This window comes from Vitis vinifera, chromosome 18, assembly GCF_030704535.1.
Source record: "Vitis vinifera cultivar Pinot Noir 40024 chromosome 18, ASM3070453v1".
NCBI lineage: Eukaryota > Viridiplantae > Streptophyta > Magnoliopsida > Vitales > Vitaceae > Vitis > Vitis vinifera.
In genome coordinates, this window is record NC_081822.1 from 9,536,517 (window position 1) to 9,556,589 (window position 20,073).

The 20,073-nt window shown below is 37.2% G+C and overlaps 2 protein-coding genes across 2 annotated transcripts; one reads left to right on the plus strand and one right to left on the minus strand.

Annotated features, from left to right (window-relative positions):
* The first annotated feature begins 4,589 nt into the window (after positions 1 to 4,589).
* Positions 4,590 to 8,367, plus strand: LOC100260919 (probable disease resistance protein At4g33300). Its single transcript, XM_002284136.5, has 5 exons — positions 4,590 to 5,490; positions 6,024 to 6,418; positions 6,509 to 6,864; positions 7,019 to 7,224; positions 7,391 to 8,367. The coding sequence occupies exons 1-5, from the start codon at positions 4,803 to 4,805 to the stop codon at positions 8,221 to 8,223; spliced, it is 2,478 nt and encodes an 825-aa protein (XP_002284172.1). The 5' UTR covers positions 4,590 to 4,802; the 3' UTR covers positions 8,224 to 8,367.
* A 1,816-nt stretch (positions 8,368 to 10,183) lies between these two features.
* LOC100262591 (nucleobase-ascorbate transporter 3) lies at positions 10,184 to 18,062 on the minus strand. The gene is made up of 14 exons (XM_002282193.5): positions 16,050 to 18,062; positions 15,351 to 15,448; positions 15,082 to 15,258; positions 14,523 to 14,623; positions 14,298 to 14,373; positions 14,146 to 14,205; positions 13,873 to 14,057; positions 13,663 to 13,759; positions 13,303 to 13,389; positions 13,116 to 13,174; positions 11,850 to 11,941; positions 11,676 to 11,753; positions 11,425 to 11,585; positions 10,184 to 10,551 (listed from the first exon to the last, which is right to left on the minus strand). The coding sequence occupies exons 1-14, from the start codon at positions 16,195 to 16,197 to the stop codon at positions 10,333 to 10,335; spliced, it is 1,638 nt and encodes a 545-aa protein (XP_002282229.1). The 5' UTR covers positions 16,198 to 18,062; the 3' UTR covers positions 10,184 to 10,332.
* Positions 18,063 to 20,073: the final 2,011 nt, after the last annotated feature.

Here is a 20,073-nt window from a genome sequence, read left to right on the forward strand (position 1 = left end):
GTTAAAAATGTTTCTTCAAATCACTATTAAATGGGTTTTAATATTACTACTCTTTCTTCTTGGTTTCTGCTGTGACATGAAATCAAAAGTTCTATTTTTTGGTTTTTGTTTGTGGTTGCTTATTAGCCAATTAAAAAGTGTTTATAGTATTTTTAACATTTAAAAATTTTAATCTTTCAAGTATTAAAGGTGTTAGAAATACTTCTTAAAATCATTACCAAACATATTCTTAAAAATAGTGAGAATGAAATTTAAAACAAGTACACGATATGAAATATCGATTTTACATGTTATATGAAAGTTCATCATAAGAAAATATGCAACTTGTTTTAAGACTTAAAAAAATAAGCAACCTCTTAATCTTCATCATCAATTTGAATATCAATATACCTTAAATTCATAATAATTTCATTAAATTTATCAAGGGGTCTTTAATGAATATATCTTCCTCTATTGGGAGAGTAAAGAATTGTTTTATTCAAATATAAGTGATTCATAAGAGACGTTGTGATAGATCAATTATTTAGTTTTAACTATAAGTTGATAGTTGTATCATTTTTGTAACTTCACAAAACACTTGATTTAAGCACAACATGATAACACTACATGTTTTCCCCACGAGTTCACCATGCCATTTACTAGACATCATCACAAGAAGAGTTTCCTCACCCTTCTGTACTTCACACGTGTATACTATAAATTGAATTCATTTCTTTCATTAATTTTTTTAACCTTAAACTTTGTTACTATTCCAAGTCTGACAGCCTTAGACATTACTTTGTTAGGATAAACAATAATAAAAAAAACTATAGTGTTTTGGTTGTTTTTTCATGAACGTATTTATAGTTTGACAATTCTGATATGTGAGACACTTTGGGAAATATGCTTAATAACAAAAAATATTCTATTTCATGATGAATAAGAATATGAACTTTTTGTTTCCTAGCGAAGACGGTTACCCATTTTGTCAAGGAAACGAAATAACTACTTAATCCCAATTTGGTTAGTAAACGAAAATGTTACTCGTTTAACCAATGTTCGAATTATATAGTCAAAATTCTTTATCCATTATAAATAGTTTCTACAAAATGGATAAGGTGCCACACAAAGATTTTTGTATTATCATGGTCATAATATTCACTTTAATAATTTTTCTTATATTTTGGTCATGCATGATCACATCTTTTGTATCATCATATTCTTATATTATATGTGTTCAAGTGAGATTACTTAATGAGAAAAGTGCTTTTCGGTATAAGAGATTGATTCACATGCAAACAACAATGAACATGATTTGGCTTGAAGGTTACAACTAAGGTTTACAACAATGAGCATGATTGATTTGGATGGATAATTGTGACATCCCACATCGGATAGAGGGGAAAGTTCTCAGCGTTATATAAGTATGGACTCTTTGTAACCCTATAGATGCATTTTAAAGCCGCGAGGACCCTTTTGGGTTCAAAACGAATAATATCTATACGATTGGGAACAGATTGTTATAATGGTATTAGAGTCGATTCTCGACCTTTGTGTGGGGTTTGTTTGACCCTATAAAGGTGTTTGTTTATTTGACCACATAATTTCAAGGGATAAGTATGAACTATTTGAAACCTTGTAGACACATTTTAAAACACCAATAATGGTGCTTAAATTTACTAGACTAGAGATGCCATTTTTGTAATGATGTCTGACCGCTTGGGTTGGTAGAGATTGACTCGCTTTTCTCACAAATGGTTACATTCTGATTAGGAATGAAATGATGTGGGTGGGTCTAGCTGACTACAACGTGGAGTATTCTTTTAGGGTGCGGGACGAAATTTATATATGCAACTTTTAATGTTCCTTTCACCCAAGGGAAAAAGCTGCTTTTCAAGACAGCGATAAAGCACTTGTGCTGCTATATATACAAATTTTTTTGATTGGAAATAAAAATCACAAGCAAAAAAGTAAGCAAAGGGGAAATCAGAGAGCACTAAAAATACTATAGGTTAGTTTTAAAGCACTTGTAGGATTAGATTGTTAATGGTTGGAAGCCAAAATCACAAACGCATAAGAGGAACCCAAGGAAAACCATAGGGCCCTGACTGGGTCAAGGGGACTAGCTCATCGAATTGCAATTTGACCTCTGTCCAACGAAGTGATCTTTCACATGGCTAACGGATGGGTGTGTTCTCTGGCCCCACTCTAGGACTATGATGCATAGATAATGTGATGAAGGAAAAAATGTTCCCCAAGTCCTCCACCAATGGTCTTGCATTTACATGAAAAAATTTTAAGTTAGGCACTTTTGACAAACTAAGTCGTCATGATTCGGAATTCAAAGCCCTTTTGTACCCGGTTGCCCGATAGCACTTTGGTCTTTGATCATCGGGAGGGATGAGGATCTGAAATCTGAATGCCATGGCCATGAGTGCTGGATTGGTGGTTTGGTCAAGTAAAAGAGCAGGCCAGGAAACTTGGAAGATCTACTAGTGTCCAGTGAGTGGGAAGTGGGAACAAAAAGGTGCATTTCCCCATTTTAACTAAACATTGGTCCCTGACCATCCCTGAGCCATAGATTGAGATCTGAAAGAAGAGTCATTCTTGCCACTGAAGTTAGTGGCTGATTGACTCATTCTAAAGTGAGTGGTACATGCTGTCAGAATGACTCAGGATTTTGACTGGAAGATTGTTGTTATTCGCGCTGACGAGGGTATAAAAGTCATTAAGCTCGTCAACGAGCCACCCTCCCTTCCGGAGTAGAAGATGCTCTCCAACTTTGCTTCTAACTCGTGGTTTTCCTCGTTATGTCATTCCTCACCACTCCAATATATTTGTCAATTATCCCGTCCATGAAATCCTTGAATTCTATCCTAAACAATGAGTGATTGATTACCATTCGTTTCAATTCATTCCCAAAAAATCAGCCTCACCCACAATCTTAAATCTGCTATCGTACATTCACGTCACAGACAAAGGGGTCAATACGTCTCTAGCTCAGGCAGCCTTGATAAAAGGACAACCCATGGTGGGCAGTCCATGGTGGGTCTCTCGCACTTTATTCTAAAAAATTAATGTTGAAGAGTGATATGAAATATAGAAATCATTGCTACATCCTTTAACTTAAACCCATTATTATTTGTTATGGAATTATATTAAAAATGAAGTCAGGGTAGTAAGATCGCAAGTTGGTCGCTACTTAATTAGCACTGGGTACCGAATATTCTTTGTGATTAAGTAAGAATTCCTGTCACCAACTCCAAGAATTCGATGGAGGTCAAAGACGCGTGAAGTATCCTTTGATCTTGCTATTGATTTTTTCTAGAGCCTAGAGGTGAAGGCTATTGATACAAAAACCTTTAAGTAAAATTGCTACTCAATCTTGACAATTAAAATATTTATATAAAATTTTATATATTTAAGTTAACTTATAAAATAAATTTTCTATTTGGGAAAAATAAAAAAAATATAAGGATGTTGTAATTATATTTTTGAATTTTGTTGGATAGTATCTTTCTTATAGTGTTAAATTTTAAAAAATTAAAAGCATTTTAAATCTCAAAATTTGTAAAAATAAAAGTACATTAAAACGATCCGGAGTTTAAGTCCAAAATAATCCATTTGTTGAAAAAAAATGGTAAGAATAATACTCATTTCAAAATATTTGTTAAACTAATATTTTGTATTCACGTAAACATCTACATATTTTTTTTTTTAAGTATAAAAAACTATCGTTGGTGACTGTGGTTTTAAAAGTTTTAAAAATATCCTTAAAGCCACAATTAGTAATTGTGATTTCAAAATTATTTTTAATTCACGTCCATTTTAATAGTATTTGTGATTTTAATATTATTTTTAAAATATTATTTATCATAATAACCATAAAAAAAAAATATTTTTTGTCATAATAACTATAAAACCACAGTCACATACAATGATTTTACAATTTTCTTTGTGACTGTGGTTTTACAATTTTTTTTAAAACCACAGTTAGAGAGGGACTTATGTAACCATAACTAAAAAAAATGAGATTTTAGAACTTTGCTTTAAGAAATTTTCCCCACTTCGAACTTTAAGGAAATTTGGTACATCTTTAAGAACTTTTGGTATATCCATAATTTATACTAAAATTAAAATTAAAAAAGTAATGTTCTAAAATCTCATATTTTTTTTAGTTATGGTTACATGAATACCCTTCTAACTGTGGTTTTAAAGAAAATTATAAAACCACAATCACAAAGAAAGTTGTAAAACCACCGTATGTGATTGTGATTTGTATGATATTTTTAAAACCATAGTTATTAACTGTGGTTTTATGGTTATTATGATAAAAAATATTTTTTTCTGGTTATTATAATAAAGAATATTTAAAAAATAATATTAAAATCACAGTACTATTATAATGGGTGTAGATTAAAAATAATTTTGAAACCATAGTTACTAACTGTGGTTTTAAGGAAAATTGTATGGTTTTAAGGATATTTTTAAAACTTTTAAAACCATAGTCCTCAATGATAGTTTTTTACACTTAAAAAAATATTTATAGATGCTTACGTGATACAAAAGATTAGTTGGACAAATATTTTGAGATGATACTAATCTTACCCTTTTTTTCAACAAATGGATTAGTTTTGAACTTAAACTCAACGATCCGTTTGATACTATGCTGGTTGTTGCTTGTTATTTAAGAAAAACTCCCACAGGATAGAGGGACCATTTTGGTAATTCACTTGAGAAGCAGCTCTCTTGTATAAGAGAAAGCTAAATTAATTTCTTCCAGCAGTTGCAGAGTGAAGCTGCGCCGGCCTACCGGCGACGGAATGGCAGTAACCGATTTATTCCCCGGTGAAATCGCCGCGGAGCTCCTGAAAATGCTAATATCTATATCAAGAGAATCGTTTATGTGTAAATCGAGCGCAGAACAAATGGTAACGTATATACAACAAGTCCTCCCCATAATCCAAGAAATACAGTACTCGGGCGTGGAATTGTCGGAGTTGCGACAGTTTCAGATCGATCGCTTCGTGCATACTCTCCGCGAGGGCCAAGAGCTCGCCAAAAAAGTCCAGGCTTGCGGCAGATGGAACGTGTACAGGAAGGTGCAGTTGGCGAGAAAGATGGAGAAGCTAGAGAAGAACATCCTCAGGTTCTTGAATGGCCCCCTGCAGGCCCATATTCTGGCCGACGTCCACCACATGCGGTTCGAGTCAGCAGAGAGGTTCGACCGGCTGGAATTTTCGGCTCGGCGGCTCGAGGAGCAGCTTGGAGGCATGAAGATCGGGGTTGGTGGCGGAGGGTGGTTGGCGGAGGCAGTGAAGCGAGGGGGGGAGGAGGAGGAGAGTTGCGAAGGTTTGACAAGTATGGGGGTTGGGATGGCTTTAGGGAAGAAGAAGGTGAAGGAAATGCTTATTGATAGAGACGATCTGCGGGTTGTTGGGATTCATGGGATTGGTGGCAGTGGCAAAACTACTGTTGCCAAGGAGATTTGCAGAGATGGAGAAGTCCGAAGTATGTTTCTTTCTTCATTTTGTTTTTCTCTTTTCTTTACTGGGTTGCAGGAAAAAAAAAAAAAAAAATCAATTGATTTATTCATCATCTAATAGCTGAGAAAACGTAAAAATTGAATTCTTCTGCATCTTAATAGAGTGAATGCCCGTTATTTTCGTATATGGAAGACAAAATGAAGAAGAATTTTCTCCTATTTTTACATGATTTTATCAATTTTAGGGCTAGCGACAATATCTATAGTTTTTGTTAAGTTATTGTCAATGGGAACTTGAGAACATGCAGGTTGAAGGTAAGAGGTACTATGACTAAATAAATTCTATAAATGAATAAGTTAGATATCGCAGGAAGATTTTGATATTAACTTACATCTGATTGTTTCATGAGCTTGTTCTTTGTGATGGTACATAGCCAGAAAAATCAGGAACCAATTGAGTTATCTGCTAAAACTATAAAATCAACTCATATGCCCCCATATCTAAAGCTCTTTTCTCAATACCAGAGTTTGACTTGATTCTGTTCATTACCTTTTGCAGGCTACTTTGATGACAGGATTCTGTTCCTGACTGTGTCGCAGTCCCCAAACGTGGAGCAGTTGAGGTCTCATATTTGGGAATATGTTGAAGGGAAGGACATGATTAATTCCCATGGTCCCATTCGACGATGGAAGTCACAATTTGAGAGGAGGATTGGAGTACGTACACTTGTGGTTCTGGATGATATCTGGTCACTCTCAGTGCTCGAGCTGCTGATTTCCAGAATACCTGGATGCAAAACCCTTGTTGTTTCACGGTTCAAATTCCCAACCATCCTCAACCTCACCTATGAGCTGGAATTGCTGAGAGAAGATGAAGCTATCTCCTTGTTCTGTCATGTTGCTTTTGGGCAGAAGTCCATACCTCTTTCTGCTAACGAGAATTTGGTCAAACAGGTCTCCCTCTGTCTCAGTTGGATGGTGTTTCTTTGAATTTCATACACGGCTATATTTTACACTGGTTCTTACTAAAATTGCATTCAATAGGTTGTGCGCGAGTGTAAAGGGCTTCCTTTGGCTCTTAAAGTGATTGGAGCTTCACTTAGAGACCGGCCCCAAATGTTTTGGGCAAGTGCAGCAAGCAGGCTATCACAAGCAGAACCCATTTGTGAGTCCCACGAAACGAAATTGCTTGAACGAATGGCAGTTGGTATTGCTGACCTGCCAAAAATGGTTAGAGAATGTTTCTTGGACTTGGGAGCCTTTCCAGAGGATAAGAAGATTCCTCTTGATGTTCTAATCAACATCTGGGTTGAGATCCATGATCTTTTTCAGGATGATGCTTTTGCAGTTCTTTATGAGCTTGCAGAAAAGAATCTCCTTTCCCTGGTGAATGATGCAAGGTATGTGAATCGAAATTCTTTGTCTATTTTAAAGCAAGACTCAAGAAGTTGTGATTCTTCAGTCAATTGTGTTTACATATGCTTAGTTTTTGCACTGCCTGCTTCTGATGGAAGTTTCATGCCAAATGCTTTTATCTTGGTCTGATTTTGACAGAGCTGGGGACATATATAGCAGCTATTTTGAGATCTCTGCTTCTCAGCATGATGTTTTGAGAGATCTTGCCCTTTACATGAGCAAGCGTGAGGGCATAAATGATCGAAGGCGTTTGCTTATGCCAAGGAGGGAAACAAGACTTCCAAAAGAATGGGAGAGGAATATGGACCAGCCATTTAATGCCCAAATTGTTTCAATTCATACAGGTATTACCATCATCCCTGCTGGGATTTCTGTGGGTAACGAAGATATTAATATTTCAAAATAAAAACCACATCAAAAAAATGTTAAGAGAACATCTTCTATTTTTTTGTAGTTAGGCTCCATTTCTGTATTCTCTATGCTCACTTGTGTCTGAACTTCACAATATAGGTGAAATGGGAGAAACAGACTGGTTCCAGATGGACTTGCCCAAGGCCGAGGTTCTTATCCTCAACTTCTCCTCAAGTGAATACTTCTTACCTCCCTTCATTGATCGGATGCCAAAGCTTCGAGCTTTAATATTAATCAATTACAGTACCTCAACGGCAATTCTGAATAATGTAGAAGTATTTTCCAAATTAACTAACTTGAGGAGCCTCTGGTTTGAGAAGATTTCTATCCCAGAGTTTCCCAAAGCTACTATCCCCATGAAAAGCTTGAAGAAAATATTTCTAGTTCTCTGCAAAATTGCCAACAGCCTTGATCAGTCTGTTGTAGACCTGCCCCAGATGTTCCCTTGCCTCGCAGAGCTCACAATGGATCATTGCGATGATTTATGTGAGCTTCCTTCAAGCATTTCAAGGATGCACTCGCTTGAATGCATGAGTATCACCAACTGCCACAGCCTCCAAGAACTGCCAGCCGACCTGGGAAAACTGAATTCCCTACAAATTCTTAGGATTTATGATTGCCCAAGTCTGAAGACGCTTCCTCCTGGCCTATGTGAATTGAAGTGTTTGAAGTATCTTGACATTTCTCAGTGTGTTGGTCTGGAATGCCTTCCTGAAGGAATCGGTGGATTGTTAAGGTTGGAAAAGATTGACATGAGGAAGTGCTCACGGATAAGAAATCTACCAAAATCTGCTGCCTCATTGCAATTGCTGCGTCATGTGATTTGTGATGAAGAGATTTCTTGGTTGTGGAAAGATGTGGAGACGGCTGTACCAGGTGTTCATGTGGAGTTTGCAAGGGAATGCTTTGATCTGGACTGGCTGGTGGAGTGACCAAGGTTTATGACTTGTATTTACTATTATTGTTGTCCTAAGCAAGAGTAAATATTTTCTTTCATCCAATGTAAATAATTTTCCTCTTGGAAATTTAAATGGAAAGGGGGGAGAGTTTAGTGATTACTCCTCCATTCTACTGTATGGCATTCTGGACTCTGATTTTTTTTTTTTTTAAAAAAAAAATACAACCTGTGAATTTGAGACTACAAAGAAACAGCAGCATTCCTGATAAGTTACAGCGGCCCTAGGAAGCATGCTTCATCACAGAAGTCCTACCTACTTTGTAATCCTTTGGAGGAAAGCACATTAAGCACTGCTAGTTTTACTTCACATGGAGGGCTCATGAATATTCAGAGATCATTAATTGTTGCCTTCTAAAGCCACACAAAAATCATCATCTGCATCTCAATTTGAACCTTGTTGTCACTTGTCACTTACATTTTCCTTCAGCTGAGTGCTTGTCTTTTGAACTCCAATATGGCCCCCTTTCGACTTGTCCCATTCCTCAATCCTCACCCTATCAATTTCTTATCCCATTCCATGTAATACTAATACCACTAACCAAGAGTTAAATTTAAATTAAAGATTGAAACTTGAGTGAGTGAGCATTCCTAACAGGTGAAAACAGCATGGCGTGTAGAGATCAGAGGGATGGACCGATGATAATTTATCCTATAAGACGGACAAACACATGATTTGACAAGAATATCTAGCGCTAAGAAAAAATTGGGTCTAAGGTAATGGTTTCAATGGTGGGCCTCTATGAATCCAAAAGTTAGGATAGGGAATTTGGAAATCTTCGGAGACTAAATCCTGAGCCGTAGGAGTGGAGCAGTGGGGCTGTTCCACGATTCATGTTTCCGTGTGTAACCGACCTACTTGTGTCATGAATGACTGGTACTGGTTTGTGCAGTAGCAGAGCAACGCGGTTGGAGAGAAGCGTGTGGGCCCGTTAGACATGTTACTAAAAAAGTTGCAATCCGTCAGTCTCGATTTCCACCTCAAAAGGAGTTTGAGTCGGTGGTTTTCCACTGTGGGGGTGGGGATTGAAGTTGAAGGTTGAGGAGCGTTCACATTCGTGATTTGTTGCTTTCACATTAGGGACGCCCACCACAAATATACCACGTTTTCCTGATTTGGGAAACAAATACAGAGGAGGTCCAATGCATCTCGCCTTGGGCTAGACCAAAACAAATTTCTTTGTATTTAATTTAGAGTACATATATATATACATATATATATATATATATACTTGTTTCCAATATTAGCCATTAAGCTTCCGCAATTTCAAAATCTCCATGATAAATAACTTATTTTTCCTGATTGAAATAGACAAGTCAATTTCTTCCCTTAGAACAATCGGTTCAACACCCATTTATTTTGATGTCCCATCTTAATCTACCGTATCCGAATAAAATTGCTCATATATATATATATATATCTATACATGAAATTTGGTACAATTAGAGACTTATGAGGGCATATTTGTTTGAATTTTTTGCCATTGCTGTTGTACTTAATTGACAATATCACCATTATTGAAATGCCTTGCAAAACCATGTGCTGGATCCCATCAGCAAATCCCATCCGTTGAAGACCGGAAGGTACCACATGCTTCGAGTCAATATAAAGTTATAGACTATAAAGCCTTATATTTGTGATGGCCGAGTAATTGAAAAACAGACAGGTAAATACCCAAAGTTCTCACAAGTGACAAAGCATTTTGACCAAACTGTAGCTTATTTTTAATTTAATTTATATTTTACCATTTCTTTTTTCTCCCAAAAATTAATCAGTATACTAGTTTTCATATCCTGGACAAGTGGGCTTCCACTTGTCCGTAGTTGTGCTTACGACAAATTGCCCTACCCTAAATGCACGCAAGGATGTGAATATCAGGTTGGAGGTGACCAATAAAGAGGCTGTTCAGCAAGCCCATGTCAACATGCTACTCAGATTCTGTAAAGCAGAAAGGAAAATTTTTCTGTTGACTCACAAACATTGACACAGTTTTAGTCTATAATTTAGAACAAACCTTCATCATGCATGACAAAACATGAAACTTGCATGAAAAGTCTAGCTACTATACAGGCAGCTAAAATGTATTCAAAGATATCTGGTGGGCATGTACTCATTTATCCTGAGAGGGAGGTTGTAAAACTCCTCATTCCTTGAATCGCCCTTCCAGTGATGGAATGGAACCAACCATTGAATTCCTCTGTCATCATGGAAGCGTCTTGGATCAAGTGTGTTATCAAGTAGCGTCCCAACGATAATGGCAACAGTTGGAGGTGATGAGAAGATTGTATTTAGGATGTCATTGAACTGCAGGCATCAAAAATAATCTATAAGATACCTGGAATTTTATTGTACTGGTCTCATGTTTAAGAGAATGCAGCAAAAGAATCTGCAAAATTATGATTAGTTCTGCTAGCAAGAGAGGGATTATAGTTATATATGTATCATCTGAAGAGTTGTCCAAATCGTTATCGACTCAATTTGAGAAGAGTGAAGGTCCATAGAACTCATCCTCAAGGTTCTTTAAGAAAATTCCAACATTATCTCCAAACATTTGCTAAGACTAACTCTTGTGTTTGAATTCTGAATTCAAATGGACACTTACAATAAATGTGCCATAAATCTACAGAACATTGTTGTAATACCTCCCTGTTGTATGATATTGGTTGAAATCCCTTGAGTGCGTAATTTGCTATTACAGCACACTTTGAAAAGAAGAGCCCCAGAAAAATGAGCTAGTTGAATAATATCTCAAATGTTCAGCAACAAAAATACTACTTTAATTTATTATCCTAAGGCATACTCTAGAACGACTTGTGGATTGCCTGAAGGGCTTAAATCTGCTGAAATTTGTCATGCCTCATAGCATGTGACTAGCTTTTGGGATACACCTCACACCAGTATACTCGCTTTGACTTCAATGTAATTGTTTTGGAAATTCCCATGGAAGTTTGTCCTTTTTTTAACTACATTTTTTCCCAACACATGATACAACTAGTATCATTCTTAACTCAAGTGAGTGCAAACACAAAAGGAATAACTGAAACAAAATCTTAACAGCAACCAATTGCTGTCTTTCTGTAATGCAATGCATTTGTCAATTCTATCATGAAGGAATTAAATCATCTAGTGAAGAAAGAAAAAAGACTTGAGAGAATGGAATTTTTGTATGTAACTTACCCATCCTCCATCTGTTTTAACTGGTCCATGACCATCTGTGGTTGTGTGTGAGACAAAATATTGAGATATTGATACCCCAAGGAACAGGGACAACCCCAAGACGTAGAGGTTTCTCATGGAATTACTGTTAGCAAATTGAAGAAATGAGATCCCAGTAGCAGCTGCAGGAAAAGAAAGAGAAGCAACACTACACCCATCAAAAGGATATTAACTAACAAGACTAAAACAAAAATAAAGCCAAACTCACTCACCAACAATGCCAAATAGAACACAGTATATGGCAGCAAATATTGGTAAAGGAATAGATGCAAAGAAGGCACCAAACTTCCCTGAAAGATGCAGGATAACTCAATCAAACATTCAGTGATAATCCCAGGCAATGATTTAATAGAATTAATGGGGGAAGTAAAAAACAAAAAACAGACCAAATATGGAGAAGAAGAACATGAAAGCAGTTGATATCTGCACCACCCTTCTGCTCCCTATGTGTGTGAGTCCAAGGAGGCCCACATTTTCACTGCAACATATTTGAGACTGTTAAAAGAAGCTCTATTACTCTGATACCATCAATCAATGGTCAATAGTCTGCATTGTATAGAAATAATTTATTCTATGAAGATTATTTTACAAGGGAGCAGTAATCTGACTAACTAAATTCAGTAACAGGGAGTTTAAAACCCTGAAATCTAAGCAAGCAAGATGCCTGCGATAACTCGAGAATTGTCCATTTCAGAGGCATCCAAGTATTCCAGGGTTATCAGTTTTCTATTTTTCTTCTCTCATGTTGTATCATTTATCATAAGTTCTTTTACATAATGAAAAATAAATCGAAAACTAAACGCATACACATGCAAACATATATATTGGAAAAAGAAATATGAAGTAATATAGAACCAATTCCATGATCGATAGAAAAATTAAAAAACTTGAAACAAAAGCATACATTAGTATACAAGATTTTTGACATAATTAACAAAATAAGACATTTTAATGCATAGGTTCATCGTAAAATCCACAAAATAAACTTTTTCACTTTTTAACTATAATTTTTAGTTCCAAGTTCCACTCGGTCATAATATGTATTGCTGACATATATGTATTTGTGTCAACTTCAAACTTCCAACTTGCTAAGCTGGTCATGGTTCCCTCCCTTCTCATCCCATAGAAAAAGACCGAAAAAGAATAAAGGTAAGATATTAAGCAAAAGTTTTTCATTCACTATCATTTTCAAGTTTAACATTCAAATCATTCAAGTATCTCCCAATATGTATTACAAAAACAAATTTACAAGTTTCAACATTTCTTGTGTGCCTTTGACAAAGTTTTTTCACGGAGGACTATTTTACCCCTATTTTTTTTCCCTTTTATCATCAATTTCTAACCTTTAATTACATTTTAAACAATTAATCTAATAATTTTGTCAAGATTCTTTTTTTTTTTTAATTATTATATCTTCCATCCTTTATGTATTATAAGATACTCTTGAGGTAAGACATATACAAATGATATATATCTCTTACATGAAAAAAAAACCCATATCATTATATCCTATATTGTGTACTGTAGGCTTTTAAGAATTGTGTAGCTAAGAAGTAATTTTACAGCCATTTATATAAAGACAATATGTTAAGCTAGAAAAGGGACAAACAAAGAAGATGTGCATAATGATCATGGTTGCATTGCTTCCTTACACAGATGCAGTGGTACCAACAACAGCCCCAAATAACCCATCAAGCAGCAAGCTAATTCCCTGCACTCACAAACAAAACAAACCATATGTTCATCGTCTATATAATAAAACAATTTCAGCCTTTTGTTCCATGAAGAGTAACATAAGTAGAAAAGATGTCTGGTGGGAAGTTTCATGTTTGCAATGACCTGCAGACCAATGCTTCGACTGAGCACATGTGGTGGAGGGGGTGTAGCACCCGCAAGCCGTGCAGCAGCAAAAAATGTTCCAGTTGACTGCACCAATGATTTAAAAAATTATCAAGGTAAAAAAAATTCAAAATAACAGTTGCTTTTCTTAAAAGGTAAATAAAGGATAAAAACAGGTTTGATTTTCAGGTTCTTCATTAGTTAACCTGTCAAAACTTTCAGCTCTTACCAAGATTTTAGTTTTTGTATTAAAAAGTGTTTAAATTGGTCAAAAATCATCAAAACAACTTGAAATTGAAATCAAAATATCAACACTTCAAACTGTGATAAAATTTGAAACCTCTGGGATAGTGACTAAACCTCAGCTGATGTAACAAGTGCAGCTCCCATCATCCCAAAGACATGGCTTGCTCTAAATACAGGAGGACCCCACTGAAATGGATATGGAATTCTGATCCTAGATTGGAAGCAATACCAAATAAATTAATAATTGTCATAAAAAACTAATATATTGAGGAAGGTGCCATAACTCTAGAGATAAAGACGAGAATTCAATCGTCTGGATAATACCATGGAGAAGATGATATAAGGTAAGAATGATCCACGCGGCAACTCCGTTTTGTCTGCTCCATGGCATTTTTGTAAGCACCAGCCACAGTCAGGATGCCAGCAAAAGCCCAGATAATAGCAACGCATAAAAGCAAACCAAACCTCTCAAGGATGAGCTGGACCCTTGGGTGAATCCGCTTCAAATACTGCAGCAAAATACATATAGTTCCCTTTGTTCCACTTATCCAGAAGAATATTTATGCAAAATACATTGAGGATAACTAATGTTTATACCTGCTGGCCAATAACCAGTAGAATTAGCATTGGCAAACCAATCTCCACACAATTAGCAAGCTGCAAAAGACAGTGTGTCACATAATGGCCTTTTGCATTAAATCTGTTGTGTCACCTAAAGATTGGAATGCTTTAAGAACAAAATTAATTACCTGAGGGAAGCCCCTCATGAACAGACCAAGACCCACTACACAAACAACTGGTACAAGAATAACTGGACTGAAGAATCTGGATAAAAACAATGAGGGAACAATTAGAGAACAGAATGGGAATAAAAAAATTTGCAGACCCAGGCTTCAATCCAAACTCGTAAAAATCCAAGGAATTGCATGTCCCAAGAATATGAATAGAATAAATTGATGTTTGAGATGGGATACCTAGTCAAGTTCCCCCACACCCTACTATATCCAAGGAAGATGTTGATGATGGAAGAAACCATTAATGACCCTTGAATAGCTCTCATAGTGTAGACAAACCTCTGCATGCAATCACATCAAAACCATCATGAGAACTGCATCTCGAAAAATTCTCCATCGTGGAAGGTCAGTGAAACTACAGGCTAAAATTCTAACATCATCCTCAATTTTATTTTAAGTAAACAATCAGAGTAAACTCATCCCCATGGATGTATTACAAAGAGGAAGCGTATCCAATACTGTTCATAATAATTCATGAAGTACATGTATACTTCAGAATTACTCACAATGTATATTTTTTTTCAGAACAATTGTGGTTGATATGCTTTTTCTTCCAATTCCAACTGATCATAAATGCAAAGAGCTTTTTTGCGAAACTACTTGAGTGTCAACAACTCAATTATGCCTAACTACTGAAAGTAGAACAAACCATGCTTACTCACACATCCAAACACATTGCTTACCAAACTTTCATTTCTTCCCCTTTTCAATTACCATTTTTTAGATGGAGTTTACATACCTCATGCTCAGATTTGAAGGTCTTATCAGCGAAATCATTAACAATGGACATGACTGGTATGAAGAATGCGAATGATGCACCCATCACAGTAGGAAGCCTCGCCCCGAGTAATGTTTGAAGCAGTGTATTCACTCCTGCCATAAAAAGCAACGTCTGGATCACGCGACCTTTGTCACCCTGTCAAAGGAAGAACAAGTTTTAGACAGTTTAGATCAACAATAAAGGAATGAAGTAGCCATTTCAGCTTGACAAGGTCAAAAACCACTTACGTTGTTCCCACCCATGAGTGGCACAAGGGTACTAGCAATCAAAACTGTACTTCCAAGCATCACAATATAGTGTTGAAAAGCCAATATAATTGCTTGTGCTGTAAAATTTAGTTCACAGAGAAAAATCAGCTGAAGCAGAGATGAGAACATAACCTGGAAATAAGAACCTAAAAATTTTCAAAACGGAATCAGATGTAACTCATAAGTCACCAACTCAATCCAACAATGACCAACACTACATTGAAAATTCCAGAAATAATTTCAGTAATACAACTCTCCATCTGGATGATCGAGTAATGGAATCTATAAGAACTAATAACAGGAAACATTTAAATATATGAGTAACTGAACTCAATAAGTTAAAAAGGGAGAATCAGGATAAGGGTGTAAGAAGTGATTTCAAAACTGGGATACAGAAACCCCAAAAAGAATACAACGTGATATGAGATTAAAAAAAAAAAAAAAATCCTTTTTCAACCCCATCATATACACAGAGACATACATGAAACAGAGAAGAACCAGAGAGCATCACAAAAAGGAGAGGACCTTTTCGTAGAAAAAATTTCACTTTCAGTAAACTTTTTGCAGGGAAATAAAATAAAACAAAAGAAAGAGCGGATAATCATAAAGCAAAGCAACAAAACCCACAAGAAAGAAATAATCATCCCAACAGAAATAAGAGTGAGAATCAAGACTGACGCCAAGCAGGGTTGGAGTGGATGCAGAAGTGAAGCTGATGCAGCTGTTCATTAGGAGGAAAAATAGGACCCCTGGATCCTCCAAGTGGCGGAGGGGGTGGCCTAGCCACCTGGGGAGGCGGAGCCTGATGACTTGCTGTTTCTACCATGGCTTCCTGTCTACTCGTCTCAGTGGCGGTATCCTAATCCTTCCTTCTTCTTCTTCTACGAATCACCGACACCAGAAAGGAGGATGGAAAGCAGAAAACGGAAATAAATAGTAAAGAAAGAAGTGTCGTTTCCGCCTGGCTTCCTTGCCGATAAAGGCCAAAAATAAAATAAACTGAATCAGATGATCCAAAGGAGAGAGATTCCAGAGAGAACTGAGAATCGAAACACATATAAGAGAGAGGGTGCTCAGGGTTGTGATCACGTTAAACTTTGTCCGTATGCCGCCCACATAACGAATGTATGGGCAGTACGCGTGGGTGCTGCTCTCACTTCGAGGCAGTTTCACTTCTTAGCAGCCTTTTCCACTCCTAATTAACACTAAACCTTCTCTAAATAACCATCATGCCATTCCCAAATCCCCCCATTATCTTCAGTCGTAACTTGTAATTAATAATGTGATGACTTTGGGGTCAAGAATCGCTGGCCTTTTCCTCAAGCAACCATGATGAAAACTTGCAAAGCATAATAATAATCCGTTTTCTTTCTCAGCCTATGAGGTGTTGTTGGGGACACACTTTCTCGCAAAGCAGATAAGGTCCATCGTCCACCGAGTTGAAAGGAAAATAATGAAAAAAGGAAGAAAAGTTGCAGACCACCTCACAGGTCTAATCATCATTTGTTTTTTTCTTAAGATTCCCCTGTCATATCAGAGCTGGGTTGAGGCTTTCGGTCTGTTGTTTATATGAAAAACATAAAGAAAGGGTTTTAATCTGCCCCCTCACTCTCTTTTCTTAGCATTCCCAAAAGAGAAATCTAAGTTGCAAAAATTTATACTTGTAAATCAAGTTGAAAATTATTATAATGAAGGGGTAAAAAAAAATCTCTACTTCAGGAGATACCCAACTTTTTCGTCTGAGAAACTCTCCCATTGGGATAAGCAAAGGAATACTCCTCAAAATTGTTCAGTCCATATTGTCTTTTAACTTTTTTGTTTAAGTACATATAAGGGCCCACAACCAATAGTTAACTGAATGAAATCAATGAATACATGGTCGTAAAGGTGCAGGCTTGCTATAAAAGAGGATGAGGGCCAGCCACCCCTAACTTTATAGTCTTTGTTTGAGAAATGATTGATTCTCGGGACCAGCTGTAGGGTGTAGGAGATAACATTTGGCGAGTGCTTAATATAATTTTTGCTTTCAAAGTGAAAAGGATAATTATGCTTTATATACCATTTGGTGAACTGGGTTGATGCATATACCATGACGCAATCATCTTTCGTGCAATGAGATATCGGTCTGGAAATGATGTCAGGAGCCCTGATAGCGTGTCCACTAAAAAAAAAAAACTGTATATCAACATTTGAGAAGTTTGCATGGAAGGGGATCACGTGCTCGAAGACTTGGACGTTGACGGAGACCACTTGGTAGAGTCGTTTTGATACCGGTAGTGGAGAAACAGAGAATGAGAGATACGATCTGTGACCTAACAGCTTTAGAAGGAAAAGGAAAGGCATCATTTAATGAGATGGACCATGGATCCTGGCTCCTGGCTCCTGGGTGGGTGGAGAAATGGTGTAAATGTAAATTTGGAGGAAAAGCGATGGCAGCAGTGGGAATGGAGGAGTTAAGAAGGCAGAAGGTGGGTAGTGGGACGATTTAAAAGACAAAAAAAATCGAGCCTATCCATGTGCAGCCCATCACACCTGCATACTGCCGCCCAATCACGCTGTGCCGAACTCAAGCGTCACGTGCGTTGGTCTCTGTTCTGGTTGCGTTTACTTTAATGACAAGTCATGACCAGGTGCTCCGCTCATTATTCTTTTGATAAATGTAGTTCAAATCAAAATCAATAAAACCCATATCATCCTGCGGCATGTACGTTGATAGATGATTTCAATTTGACATCAAAGACCCCTTTCAAGACTTTTGGAAACAGGAAGACAACTAAGCCAGTGAGGCTTATGATATCTTTTAAGCTATTGGATTTATTGCAAAATGAATGAAATAGCTGGTATGACAGTCTCGTAAACTGCCATTCATCATGGGTGTGGGATCCTCCCTAAAAAGTGCCACGTGGCTCCCTCTCCCTTGGACACGCAGACGACCTCTCTTGCGACACGTGACATCGCTCATTCCATTCAGACGAAAATTCTGTACGATCGACATTCCGCTATCTCCGGGTATTTCACAGTCGACGCCTACCGCCGGATGAGAGAAGAGGGCGATTCAACTTCCCTGGTCAGACATGTCTGAATCCTCTGGTAACGCTTACCCGGAGAACATCCGCAACCGACAATTCAAATTCCCCGGACAGCTTGGCTCGTCAGACACTCGCGATTTGTCGGATCTATTTCTGCCCACAATCAAAAAGCAAACTCCGACAATACTGACGACCAAGTTTCCTGAACTGTCACTCATTTTTAATGCAAGATACGCTCGATAAGACATTCCCAAATCTTCTTAGATTGCCTGACGCATCCTCGGTACCTAAAATCATAAATTGAGGCGACAATCGCCGTCTAAATACCCTCCTAACAGCCGCCGTCTCGCACCAGAAACGTCATGATTGCTTCGCCACCCTATGAGTCGCAATCATGACGATGGGACCCGCTAGCACAGCGGGGCCATACTTTCTGACTCATATATAAACTCTAAGGAGACTCTCAGGAAGGTAAGCATCCTTGACGAAAATCACGAAGTAACACTCTCAAAGAAAAACTCTATTTTCTAACAACTTCCAAAAGACTAACTTAATCATCGGAGGGTGTGTCCGAACAACCCATCCAGACATCTTTTTGCAGGAGAAAGGAGGAATCACTGTAACGCGTTGATCGAGATTCCATTGCTGGTGATCACTATTACAACGGGGGAATTTTGCCATCAACAATGGGCATGGCTGCCCATCTCTGCAATTGGCAAAACTTACCCCACCCATATCTATCTTCGACTGTTTATACAGGTTCCATGGGAATAGAAGGAACATTCTCAATCCAACCAACATTCATCATCTTAAACTCTTGGATCGGCCGAGTTAAGAATTAAGATAGGATCAAAGATGATGAATGTGGACAACCGGATTAACCCTCTGCTTTCATCAAAGTTCTCCAAATTAAAGCCACACTCACATTATGATAAGAAGTAATTTGCATCTTACCGACTCCTGCAAGTCAAGTAAAGCACGAGGCCTGTTGTTTTGCGTGATAGACAAGTCAGTTTTGAAGTATTGAAAAGCCAAAGTCATTGTTCATTTCACCCAGGCAGAACATTTTCCTCGAAAGAGAAAATCCCTAATTACTTGCCAGGGAATAGGAGTAACGTAATAATCAGAGCTTTTTCATCGTATTGGTTTTCAACTTCGCCCTCACCACCAGCTCCACGGCTTTCTAAGCCTAATTCCTAGGAAAAAAATGAATTTTAAGTCAACAAAAAAGTAAATTATCTGCACCAAATTTCACACAAAGATGTCCTACAGATCGAAAAATGTTCGTATATATATATATATAGTAATTAATCTAAGTCATTGACTCATAATATTTTTATTCCAATAACAATAATAAATACTTTGAGCCTGCAACGAATTAATATTTTATACAGATGAACTTCAAAAGAAACAGCTTATGAATCCATGATAATGGAGACATCAGCTGAGATCTAGATCAGAAACGTTTGCCCAATTAATGAACCTGGAAACCATGACATTATCAGATCTGAATCATTCCCTCGGAGACTTTCCGCTCTGCCCTTGTGGACATGTTTTGTGCAGTACAGACATGAAGAAAAGTAAAAAGACTGAGAGGAAAGGCCACATGGTATAACATCCAAATCCACATTTAACTTTTCCTTGAACTCTGAGAGTAGCCCATTCAAAAATTT